At 36.6% G+C, this 12,887-nt stretch overlaps 2 protein-coding genes across 2 annotated transcripts in view; both read right to left on the bottom strand.

Annotated features, from left to right (window-relative positions):
• Positions 1-2,905: 2,905 nt before the first annotated feature.
• LOC108415624 (pregnancy-specific beta-1-glycoprotein 1-like) lies at positions 2,906-9,485 on the bottom strand. The gene is made up of 6 exons (XM_037532806.1): positions 9,394-9,485; positions 8,723-9,061; positions 8,167-8,454; positions 7,598-7,665; positions 3,478-3,592; positions 2,906-2,991 (listed from the first exon to the last, which is right to left on the bottom strand). Exons 1-6 carry the CDS (start codon positions 9,440-9,442, stop codon positions 2,906-2,908), a joined length of 945 nt encoding a protein of 314 aa, XP_037388703.1. The 5' UTR covers positions 9,443-9,485.
• Positions 9,486-11,679: 2,194 nt separating this feature from the next.
• Positions 11,680-12,887, bottom strand: part of LOC108414017 — a 39,841-nt gene continuing 38,633 nt past the window's right edge. Inside the window, exon 19 of the mRNA XM_037532805.1 lies at positions 11,680-12,187. Within this exon, the coding sequence (XP_037388702.1) occupies positions 12,122-12,187 (66 nt within the window). The 3' untranslated portion in view covers positions 11,680-12,121. The remainder of the gene's footprint in view (positions 12,188-12,887) is intronic.

Genomic DNA, 12,887 nt, shown 5'->3' with positions numbered 1-12,887 from the left:
TAGTTCATATTAACGGTGTAGGAGTATATAAAATGACTCTTAAAGTTTTAATGCTGTATGTTGTTTAATCTAATATCTTTACCAAAAAAAAAACATACCCAGTGTCAGTTGGAGAGGTCAGGCGAAGAGTTGAACATGTCTTTAAAGTCAATGGTGGCCTATTTACGGGTGGACAAGAATAAAAAGATGTGCCTTAAAGAGGAGCTTAAAGTTTAACCAGGGCCAACAACATCAGTGACATCAATGTGCAGTAAACTGTCTGAGGGTACTGTGATCACAGAATAGGAAGCCCTAGACTCTAGGTACTTCAACTGTGTTCAGAATTCAAAATGAGTGAATATTTGCAAAAAACAATAAAGTTTATCTGTTTGAACATTAAATATCTTGTCTTTCTAGTTTATTCAATTGAATATATGTTGAAAATGATTTGCAAATGATCATATTCTGTTTTTATTTATGATTTACACAACATCCCAACTTCATTGGAATTGGGGTTGTATTTCTGCACCTTGTTCTCACCACCCATGTCTAGAAATGTGTGCCGTGTCGGTGCTGCACTGTCCTGTGTTTACTGTGTCAAATGTCTAATTTATTGTATTTATTATATTGTGTCTGTCTTTTTTTTTTGCACACTATGTCTGCACGTTCGCACTTTGTTCCTTGTTGTTCCTGGAAGAACATAAATTCAATCCACTGTGTACTTAAGTGACAAAGTCTCAATAAGTCCGTTAAAACCAATCAGACAAGTTTTACAAACCACAAGCCACATCCTTCCCTTTCTCCAAAGAGCACAGAGGAGACCAAGACTCTGAGACTCACTGAGTGCATTTCAGCTTGATTTCTTATGACTGGCTTTGATACTGGAGCTGTGAAATACAAAATAACAAAACAGATAAGAGACGAATATTGAAGTCACACACAAAACTACAAATAATGAATAATGAAGGAAGAGCACTGACTGTTCCACAGTTTCCTTATCAAATCTAGCAACTGTTTACTTTACTGGTAATACTCAAACATTAAGAACAAATGCCCACAATGAGGCCCTGATGCCAAAACTGATCAATATTAAACTGTGTAAAATGTAGGTTATCATATTCTAATCTAGCATTTCATCATATTCAGTTTTCTTTGTATTCACTACATGCACTTAATAATTTTGTCCCCTATTTAAATTATACTGTATACTCTTCATAACAGATGTGCATGAAATACAGTCTGAATTTTATGATCCTGAAGTTCCTCGTGTTTTTTATGAATTCCTCTCAGAAGATACAGACACTGTAACAGAGCTGAAGCCAAAGCCAGTAAACCTGCTATAAAGACTCAACTGACTCAGAGCTGGTAACTACACTTCAGTTCAGCTCTCATTTGCCTGATCTTGCTGTTCTTTCATTCCTCCATCATCCTGAACAACCCCACTGATCTCACTACTGCTCCAATGTTCAAGCCTCATCCAGCACACTTTATATACAGATCCATCATTAATGTGCCTGTATTTCACACTGAGAGATCATCATCTAATACAGATACACCAACTTTCAGTTCAGCTCTACTGTATAAACACATACGTATTTACAGAAACACTAAACAAAAAAGTCGAACTCAAATTCAGACACCCCGTTACGTGCACGCGCATCACGTGAACATGTGGACGTTACGGACTGCACTCTGGATTTCTCAGGTCATCTCTGTGTGTAAATACCACTTTATCTTAAATTTCCCTCGACAGCAAACAACACAGCAGAATCTAAAGCCAAAAACAGACTCTCACTGTGATGGTTTAGAAACGATGTTGTTGTTGCAGTATATGAGAACTTCTGGGACTGTATGGCTTTCAGTTACAACGATAAGCATTAGGACATATTATGACAGCTTTAAACCTGTCTGGAGCAATAAAGTTCACATCTTTTTCACCTCATTATTTAGCAACAAGACTTTTGTTACTTTCACAGCTGGACAAATTAACACATTAGTTTACATTACTGCATAAAAGACCTATAATAAAAAATTGTAGTAAGTACAAGCTTTGTACAGCTATCCCAGCTGTCATCGGGCAGAAGGTGGGATACACCCTGGACAAGCGGATACCGCTAGCAGCACTCATGCCTCTATTTTTGAAGCCAACCTCTAGATATGACGCTGAACACATGGACTCAACTTCTTTGGTTGACCCTGATGAGGCCAATTTCGAGTGGAACCTGTCCTGGAAAATCTACATACACACACACACCAACATATACATATATACATACATAATACATAAAACACATGTAAGATGACAGTACGTAAAAGAGCTGCTATAATTTTGATATAGACACACAGATAGATTGACTAATAGACTAATTCAATGTCACTTTTTTTTAAATGTTACACGTCTTAACTTCGTAAAATTCCATCATTGATGATGATCATGATGTTTCAAAGCCCTGTGTGAAGCTAAACAATATGAAAACACTGAAAGAGTATGCAAACTAAACTTATACATATGTATTAGGCTGTAACATTACTAAATTATATTTTTCATGGTTATCTGAGTAAATTTATAATAACAATAATAAATAATGAAATGCTATTCTATACTAGAACCTATAATAAAATGCACTTCAGGACACAATCTACAGCCCAGGGCATGCTGACAAAATAATGGAGATGTCATTCTGACCTTGCAGTGCTGAGATCATAGGGGGAGTATAATTTCAGCAGGTGTTAAAAATTACACTGCCAAAACTACCACTTTTTGTGAGCTTCTAGTAGTTTTGGGGCGGGGCGGGCGGGGCGGGGCTGGGCGTCGCGTCGCGTCACCTCACGTCACCTCACCTCACCTCACCTCACCTCACACTGATCACCCCTTTACGAAGGCGTGACAAACACTGGCCTTTGCTGCCGCCTTGAAAAGGTGATCTCACAGGTGTACCAGGTTAGCCTGATTAGTCCACGGCTCCTTGCCGCCGTCGCCCTCTGCTGGCAGTAGGCAGTGCATGCTGGACCCTTACAGCATCCCCAGAGATAAGAGGGGGCATCATTTTGAAAGGTTCACACCTTCTGACCATGTAAAAACTACTGGCTTTTCAATCAAAATTAATCTTAAATGACTACCATTACAACTGTACTTACTACAGTAAGGTATATAAGGTTATAGGTGACTCTTTTATGCAGTAATGTAAACTAATGTGTTAATTTGTCCTGCTATGAAAGCAACGAAAGTCTTGTTGCTAAATAATTAAAAAATAAAACTAAATAAAAAAGAGAAAGTCAGCTAGTAATGCAAGGTGAGGTCATCAGATGTGAGCTTTATTGCTCCAGACAGGTTTAAAGCTGTGTTTAATGTGTCCTAATACTTATCGTTATAACTGAAAGCCATTCACTCCCAGCAGTTCTCAAGTAGCAACAATCGTTTCTACGGTGAGAGTTTTGTTTGGTTTTAGATCCTGATAGAAAATTAAAGATAAAGCGTTATTTACACACAGAAATAACCCGAGAAATCCAGACTGCAGTCCGTAACGTCCACATGTTCACGTGAGGCGCGTGCACGCGAGGGAAGTCGGAATTCGGCACTGACCGCTCTGTCAGTCCAGAGCTCCTCGTTGTCCTGGAGTAATTAGAGGAAAACAGACTTACAGTAAAGCAGGTGAAGCAGAGCTGGATGAATCCTTTATTCTGAGAACATCAACCAGCGTGGGAGTTTAACTACCTGTTCGCCGTCTTAAAATCAACAGCATTTATAACAATATTAGCTAAGGTGACTTTTAACTGGTAATAAACAGGCAGTAAACACAGTAACCTTATACTGACAGCACTGACAGCACAGCTCCATTATAGTGAAGGTTTATAAATGATCTCCTGTAATCATATGTATCTATTTTCACAATACGAGCATATTTTTATAGTTATAATGAGAAAAGAAATAATTGAATGAAGAGGGCCTTGGACTTTTACCTATTTCTAAGGTTATTAACATCTGGATTAACATTAATTAATTGATGTGGAGGCTGTCATGGGCTGGAGGTTAGGGAACCGGCCTTGAGCAAGACACCTAACCCCCAACTGCTCCCCAGGCGCTGCGGATGCCCACCACACCTGGCAAGTGTGCTTACTGCCCCCTAGTGTGTGTGTGTGTGTGCTCACTAGTGTGTATGTGGTGTTTCACTTCATGGTTGGATTAAATGTGAAGGTGTAATTTCCCCGTTCTGGGTCTAATAAGGGTCAATTAATTAAATAGAACACAGTTAGAAGAATATACATTATATTTCTGACCTCACTTTCATTGTCCTGATGTAAATGCTTTAGGCCTCATTTGTGTCCCGACCCACCACTTCCGTTTTAATGTCAATAGTGCCATCTACTGCCTGTTCCTAATTATATTTTTACAAATTGTAAGCCAGGGCAGAGCTACACGCTTTATTTTTTAAATACCCCTTTTCAGACGGTTTCTTAGAAGACAGGCTGTATAGGGGCAGTGTGAGCTCACACATCCTTACTGAGTGTGCACTTTATCCTTTCATCTTTTGAGTATTTATGATATTGATCGAAACTTATTGTGAACAGCAGAGGGAGGTGTTGTATAACTATAAATGTAAAAAAATGAAGGTTCATTAGCCCACAAAAATAATACAAGCAGATCTCTGTGTATTAAAATGAATGAAATCAACCAAAAAACCTCTGTCTTGATTAATCTTATCTACTGAATCTTTCTTCTCCATTGAAATGAGCCAGAGAAGTGTTCAGTGGTTCTCGATATTGTTGCTGTCATTTATTCTTTTTATTGACTCTTTATTCCTCAATGTTGCAAGTCCAAATAACTATAAAGAAGTGCAGATATTGAGGCTTAAGTTAAGAGAATTTCCAACAAGTCTAACTAGATACATCTTTGCCTAAGGCTTAGATAGTTTTCAAAAGTCATTGGTATAATGAAAAATGCAAGTGGGACAAAGCTTAGAGAGATACCATCACATATCATCAGCTTTTAAAGTAAAATAACCATTTTTTGTGGGATTTTTGCTGGTACTAATACTGTTTCACCTATCATTATATCTACAGCAGAAAAGGAAGAATGATCAGATCATTAAACACGAGTCAGAAACAGGTCTTACATTTACATCATTTACACATCACAAAGTCTTTTTATTAAAAATTCATAATGGATATATTAGGGGTAAATACAGAAATGGACTAAACATTCTCAACAACAGGTCACGTTACACGTTACTCAATAAAGCAGTCAACAAAAATAACTGAAAAACATGAAAACGGATAAAATACAGAGTTACATCCTTATAGCCGAGTACACCACTAAGGTGTACTGGTCTCCTGTCAGTCCGATGTTACTTTTCTGTAAAACATAAAAAAATTAATTTCAGTAAAAATAAAAAAAAAATATATCAATAAGACAAAATTTACTTAATTTTGCTTTTATACCTTTTGCTTTAAAATTGCAAAAAATTTTAATGTGGCTTTTGGGTAAAAATCTTAAGCATATAAATTCAATACTTTCACTACCGCTATCAACGAAAGACTCAAAACACAAGCACTAAGTCTTTTCACTATTGGTGAGGCAATAAGCATGTTTGTCTCAAAATCTAGACTGGTGGGTAATTACATTCTGTAAGATTGTTATTACTGTCAGCACCTATTAAATTACAGTGCTCATTGGATTACTCTGGTATCCGTTATTGTGTGTAAATGTACCCACTGTCAGCACTGCACACAGATTGCTTCTACAAATTATTTTGTAGTGCAACATTTGTAAGTACAAATGAAAGAAGCAGTATTTCAATTTTTCATTACCAATTGTTGCTCAACAGTCCAGGGTCTCCACTGTATTATTTTATGGGTCTACCACCTGCAGGCTCTTACTATGAAGTCACGCTGTTCTATCAAATGGAAAATGGCTCAGCGCTGTCTTGCTGAGACAAGTAGGTCCCTGAAACAGATGTCATTTAACTGGCAGTATGTAATGTAATGTACCCCTCAACATTATCAGTGTACAAGTTATACACTATCACATCTCTATATTATGACAGACGCCGGCTTTTCAATTATTTGTCGATAAGAATTGAGATCCTTTTTCTTTTTGGCCTGGAGAACATGACGTCTGTTGTTTCCAAAAAAATCTGAAAGGTCGAATTCAGACCACAGCACGTTTCTACTTTGTGCCAGTCCATCTTAGATAAGCTTTAGCCCAGAAAAGGCTTTTTGAATTTGTGGATATTGATTAATGGCTTCTGCATTATGCAGAGCCCAAGTTTTAACTTGCATTTGTAAATACAGCAACTGAAAAGGATGTTTCGAGCCCATGTGGTTATATTCATTACAAAAGCATGCCCGTTTTTAATGCAGTGCTATCTGAGGGACTGAAGGTCACAGGCATTCAGTACTGGTTTTCAACCCAACCCTCTATGCGCAGAGAGTTCTCTTGATTCTCTGAATCTTTTAATAATGTTATGGACTGTAGATGGTGAAATACCTAAACTGCTTGCAATCATGTTACCAATTTGGGACAAGTGTATATTTAAATAAGTCAACAAGAATGATAATGTAAATATTTAAATCTCCTCTTTGTGCTGTTATCAATGAAATACCTGAATAAAAAACAGTTTACAAATCACTGCTGTCTGTTTCTGTTTACATTTCACTGGGGTTTGTATAATATAGTGATAAAAATCACTGTACTTATAGTTTTTCCTTACTTTATTAAACTGTAGCGCTGCATTTTTGGTGGTGATTTTGCCTGATTCAACTTCATGAAGCAGAACAAACTACATCAAAGTGCTTCTGCACTCTTGTTCAAGTGAGGAGAGAAAAGATCTAAAGCAGTTTGTGTTCCAGTGCCTGTTAAACCACCCAGACTGATTGCAACATCATCGTTTCATTAAAACAAAATGTTCGGCTTGCATTTGAAATGAACACCCTCCCCCACAAGTGCAGACATATTGAGGACTGTTTACTAAATGTTTAATAAAAACATAATACAAATAAACACATCATCACCCACAAAAACACAAAAAGTAGATGTGTCTATCCACAAAGGCTCATGCATGCAGATGTAGCTTAAGCCTTTTTTAAACAGCTCCTTAGACCCAGCATGTCTAATATCTAAGGGCAAACTATTCCATAGCTTAGGAGCACAAAGCATAAAAGCAAAGTCACCCTTTCATTTCTACTGAGTCCTAGGGACTACTAAGAACCCTTGGCTGGTGGGCCCAGCATTAGAATACAGTACAAACAAGTCAGAAATACATTCTGGTTTATCTCCATGCACCACTTGATATGTTATAAGACCAAGATTTTACCTTAAAGGCTGGTATTTCTTTCAGCAGTATATAAAAAGTCAAGGCCAAAGTTTGCTTCTAAATGAATACATTGTGCATTAATGCGTTTTTCTGTGATATGTGGTCAGAATAGATATATATGGTGTGATCATTTCAACACGAACAACCTGTTTATAGCATATATTTAACTCAAATTCCACTCCATCTCAAGACACTAATGTTCAGCTTCCAGTGCAAAAGTGCTTGCAGCTCATAAAGTGTGCATGTTCACACCACAATAACTTTACATGGATTATATAATAAATCCGTAATGCCACTAAACCTACCTTGTGAGCTTCATTTGAATCTGGAGATGTACTTTTCACAGCATAATTCAGCTTATCATGCTTATAAACTAGACACAAAAAAACAGAATAATCCTATCAGAGACATGCAGCCAATGTGAAAAGTGCATCACTAATGATGAACAACAACTGATGTAGCAAATCAAGATGTATGTCTTACCTTGCTGCTTATACACCAGTAATATCAGTGATAGAGCAACAATCAGTCCGACAGGTGTCAGAACAGCAGCAAGTGATTTGGAGAGATCTCTAGGACCTTTCGTACCTGAGACTGTTAAAATAGTATTTGTTGTACTAAATTATTCCAATAAGTAAACAATACATTTTAATGTACTGCCAGCTGCTAAATGACTTTACAAAATAGCAAAGATAAAGTTTTCAGCATTAAATATTTGCAATCAGCAAGTGTGTCTGCATCCTAACGGCATCAAAGAAAGAAGTGAACTTTCCTTAGTTGCTTCTTTGTGTAACCAACTCTGACTAGAATATTCACTTTTTAATAAGCAACAAGCAAGATAGAAAATCAAAGTAATAATGATTTTGTCACCTACCTGATTTACAGCAGATGTTTGTAATGTTGAGCTGGGCTGTCTGGGTGCTAACTGGATTAGCAGCTACACAGGTGTAGGTAGAACAGTCTGGGTTGGTTTTATTCAGAGGAAGATAAAGACGTTCACTGGAATCTGAGCTGCTGATGCTGGAGATTCTCTCTTTCTCTTCATACCAGGACAAACTCACATCCTTCCCGTTCTCCACAGAGCACAGAGGAGAACACGACTCTCTGAGACTCACTGAGCGCTTTTCAGCTTGATTTCTTATGACTGGCTTTGATACTGGAGCTATAAAATACAAAATGAAATAAGAAAACATAAGAATATTGGAAAATGTATAACTTTAAAAAGACTACTTTATCTATCATAATAAACAGTCTGTTATTCACATGGCACAACTGATTAAGAAGAATCAATTAAAAAATACAAATCTCACTATAAATAAAAGCATGCATATTAATAAAAAGGCTGGTATCCTGTTCATTTTAGGTCCACACTAGATGCTTTGTAGATGATCACTTGGTCTACAAAACTATAAAAAAATATATTTACTCACCATAGACATCAACACTGAAACTCCAGACTGAGGATATTCCAGTAATGATGTGTAGTTTATAAACTCCAGAATCTTCTCTGCTGATGTTCCTGATGGTTAAAGATCCACTGGTTCTGTTCAGCTGCAGTCTGTCTCTGAATCTCTCACTGTAATAGTCTGTAATAATCTCTCCTCTAATGATCTGACTGTTCACTATCTTTATATCTGCATTCTCAGGTCCATAAAACCACAGTATGTGAGCATCACTCTGAACTCCAGTTAATCCAGTATGGATGGTTACAGTGTTTCCCTCCAGCTCCTGCAGTCTGACAACCTCTTCTCCAGCTGAGCACAGCAGACCTGAAACAGTGTAAGTAGATAATATTAGTCTAAAGACTCACATACACAAGATATTTACTATCAGTTCATTTCTGAATCCACTATCACAGGTGGTTGAAAACAGCGCTTAAATTGGAAATCCGGCCTTTTCTGAAATATTATTATGACTGTATTTCACACTGATAGATCATCATCTAATACAGAAACACCTACTTTCAGTTCTGCTGTGCTGTATAAAGCATACTAATATAAAATACAGAACTGAATGAACAAAGTTGATTTGTGTTCAGGCCACTAACTGTAAATTCAGAGCTCCTTGTGTTCCTGCAATAGTTTGAGGAAAACAGACTTACAGTAAAGCAGGAGAAGCAGAGCTGGATGAATCCTGTATTCTGAGAACATCTTAACCAGCCACTCTAATCAACCAGCTTCATCTACTAACTCTTCAACTCCGTCGTCAGTTTCTTCTCAGATTAATTCTGATGCGCTCGTGCTGGGCTGGGCATCCGTCTTACACTCAGCTAGAATTCTAACAATATAAGGTAAGACTAGTTTTTGTTTGATAATAAACAGTGATTATTAGATACAGGTTCAGTTCCAGCTGCTGTTTTTATACCAAAACCACTGACAATACAGCTGGATTACAGTGAGGAGAATTAATAATCAAATATAGTTTTGTACTGAGTTTAAATTTCTCATATTTATCAGAAAACAATTGCATTCCATTTTTCTAATTGCACAGCAAACTCTCTTAATTCCCTGTACATATGTACATTGTTTTAAACTCTTTATCCACACTTTATCCATACAAATAAAGGATTTATTTGTAAGGATTTAATCAGTTCCATCATCATCACCTGATTTAATGTAGTGAAGGATTGATCAACTGAAGCAGGTATTGAATGGTAACTGTAAATACTGGACTTCCTCCGGTATTAAGTAATTCATTTACAAATTAATTCAGCACACTGTGCTCACTTTGGCTAATTATGTATTTTATCAGACTATTATTGTATTTTTTAATGAATTATTCACCATTAAAGTCATCAAAGTGAAGATAATCTCTAATCTCTAATGTATTCTGAAGAACTTCAGTTTGATTGACCGGATTAAGAGGTTTTATATACACTGGGGCCTCATTTTAAGCTGAACCCAGCTCACTGCTGCCACTGTGTCTAAAGGGCACCAACCACAGACATAAAGCACTGTACAAAAGTAAAAGACCACCCTTCATGTATTTAACTACTAGTCAAAACAACCATTAAGTACATGTTATTCACATTTCAGGAGATAATTCTGAGGAGATTAGACATCAGATAATCCACTTATATAAAGAAGGGGTGAAGGGGCAAGTGGAAGAATAAAAAAATAGGAATTTCCAAAACTGTTCAAAAAAGAAAAAGTAGAGAAAATGGGTCTTTTAGAAAGACCTGGTAGACCACCAAAACTGTGCTATGACCACCATGAACCACCATGAACTTCCCCTAAGTGTCCGAACAGCAGAATCACTTGCTGTCTTTAAACAACGTCTGAAGACCCATCTCTTTACACTACACTTATCTAATCACTAACACTGTCTATTAAAGATCTTCACCTCTTTTATTGTTCACTGTATTACAAACTTTTTTTTTCAGCAGGTTTAGTGTTGTGTAGACTCTGTGTTGAGTTGTAGGTATTTTTCTACTTGTTGTATTTGTTTAGGTCTCAATGCATAGATAACTTCAGGTAGCAATTTAGAGCAAAGCTCTTTAAAATTATGTCGACCTTTATTAACATGAGATATTCTGAAGTAATGACAAGCACTTTTGTAAGTCGCTCTGGATAAGAGCGTCTGCTAAATGCCATAAATGTAAATGTAAATGTGCCCATCAAATAAACAGCACATAAAGCTTTCATCTTTGAGAGAGAGAAAACGGAGTTCCACTCATTCTTAAAAAAAACAAAAAAAAACAACAGGTAATTGTGAAAACTGAGTCTGAAAGGATGTGCGACTGTTAAAAAGTGATTACTGAAAAGGAAATAAACAATTTGGCATGTGAGAGTCGGGATTCCCAGTGACCCAGAAGGATAAGCGGCTTAGAACGTGTGTGTGTGTGTGTGTATATGTTAGTTAGGAATTGCTAAAATATGTTTATATGTACTTTCATTATGCGGTTTAGTTTATTTACAGCAAAGGTTTGAGGTGTATAGGCCTCCTTGCTTTCCTCCAACAAACCACCACTGCTTCCTCCTACACCCATGTGGCTCTCTTAGTGTGCATACATGTGCATGTGTTAAACTTTATTTCAAAAAACAGTTTCAAGCAGATCACTTATCTTCATGTCCTCTGTTCTGCTCTTTACTTTGACCGTCTCTGTTCAAAGGAGCATCATGACGAACACAAGAGCCCTTACAAATATTTCTCTGACCTCAAAAAGAAAAAATGTCTGTATCCTTTCACACTTTCTCTTAATGTATTCACACGATACCCACGAGTCCCCCACCACTTCCCTTTCACCTGCGATATGTGAAGTCACAGAATGTTTGCATGCATTTGACAATAATATGAGCTTGTACAGTGCTGTGAAAATCACAGTGGCTCTCTCTGCTGCTCTGCATGAACAATGAAGGGAACAGAATGAATGCACAGAAGGTCTGAGTGGTTCTCAATGTCACTGTTTATTTTCATGATTTTGTCTGTCGTAACTGACTTTAACGTCGCTGGTGTAAGGAAATAATAAAGATGTGCAGACGTCAGTGCTTGAGTTAAGAGAGTTCCCAATAAGTCTAAGTAGATAAATCTCCAATCACGACTTTTTGCAGGTTCTTCTACAGTTTCACCTCTTACAGTACCTACATCAGTAAAAGCAGAATGAACACATCTTTACACAAACACATGTTGGACAGAGGTCTTACATTTACTTTCATTTACAGCATCACAAAGTCTTCACTACATTCAGAAACACAAAATGGATACAGCAGTACAGAAATGGAGTAAATGTTCTAAGCAACAGTTCACTGTTAAAAGTTACTGAACAAAGGAATCAACACAAAGCATCTAAAGAAACGAGTCATTAGATAAACTAATGGTAAAATACAGAGTTACATCCTTTTAGTTGAATACACCACCAATGTGCGCTGGTCTTCTGCCACTCCAACACCAACTTTCTGTAAAACATAGTGGTGTACTGTAGTCGTCTGTTCAGCATTGCTGAGGCAATAAGCAAACTTGTTCCTGAATCTAGATATATTTGGCTGTCTTAATTACGTCCCATAAGCTTGTTATTAATGTCAGCGCTTATTAACCCCTTAAAATCGTAGGCTTATTACATATTAAGGCTTATTGTTCAGTAAATATAGAGCTGAGATATTCTTAGGTTATAGAAGTGTGTAATAAAATGTCTACATGTCTACAATTCTCAATACAATTAAAAAAAGTACCTTTGATATGGTTTTCTACTTGTAGAACTGATTTTTTTATTTTGCTATTTTGAAATTCTTGCATATTTTATTTACATCCCTTGCATACTTTGTGTTCTAAAACATTTTGAAAGCTAGTCAGCCCTAGTTTACTACAGACAGATATGTGAATATATGATATTAGGTGATGCACTGTGACTAATCTGAGCCTGAATCTCCAGTCAAAACGTCTTAAGTAAAACCTGAATCTTTAAAAAAAAAAAAAAAAAAAAAAAAGTTACTAATATAATACATACAAACCCAATTTTTAAAAAAGCGACAGTAGTAAGAAAAATGTAAATAAAAACAGACAGCAATGATTTGGAAATCTGTTTTTAACCTGTATTCCATTGAAAACGGTATAAAAGACAAAATATTACATATTCTTTATTACTTTTTGTTTATATAT

Source organism: Pygocentrus nattereri, chromosome 22, assembly GCF_015220715.1.
Source record: "Pygocentrus nattereri isolate fPygNat1 chromosome 22, fPygNat1.pri, whole genome shotgun sequence".
NCBI lineage: Eukaryota > Metazoa > Chordata > Actinopteri > Characiformes > Serrasalmidae > Pygocentrus > Pygocentrus nattereri.
Note: the sequence above shows the minus strand (reverse complement) of the source record. Positions and strands in the feature narration are given on the sequence as shown.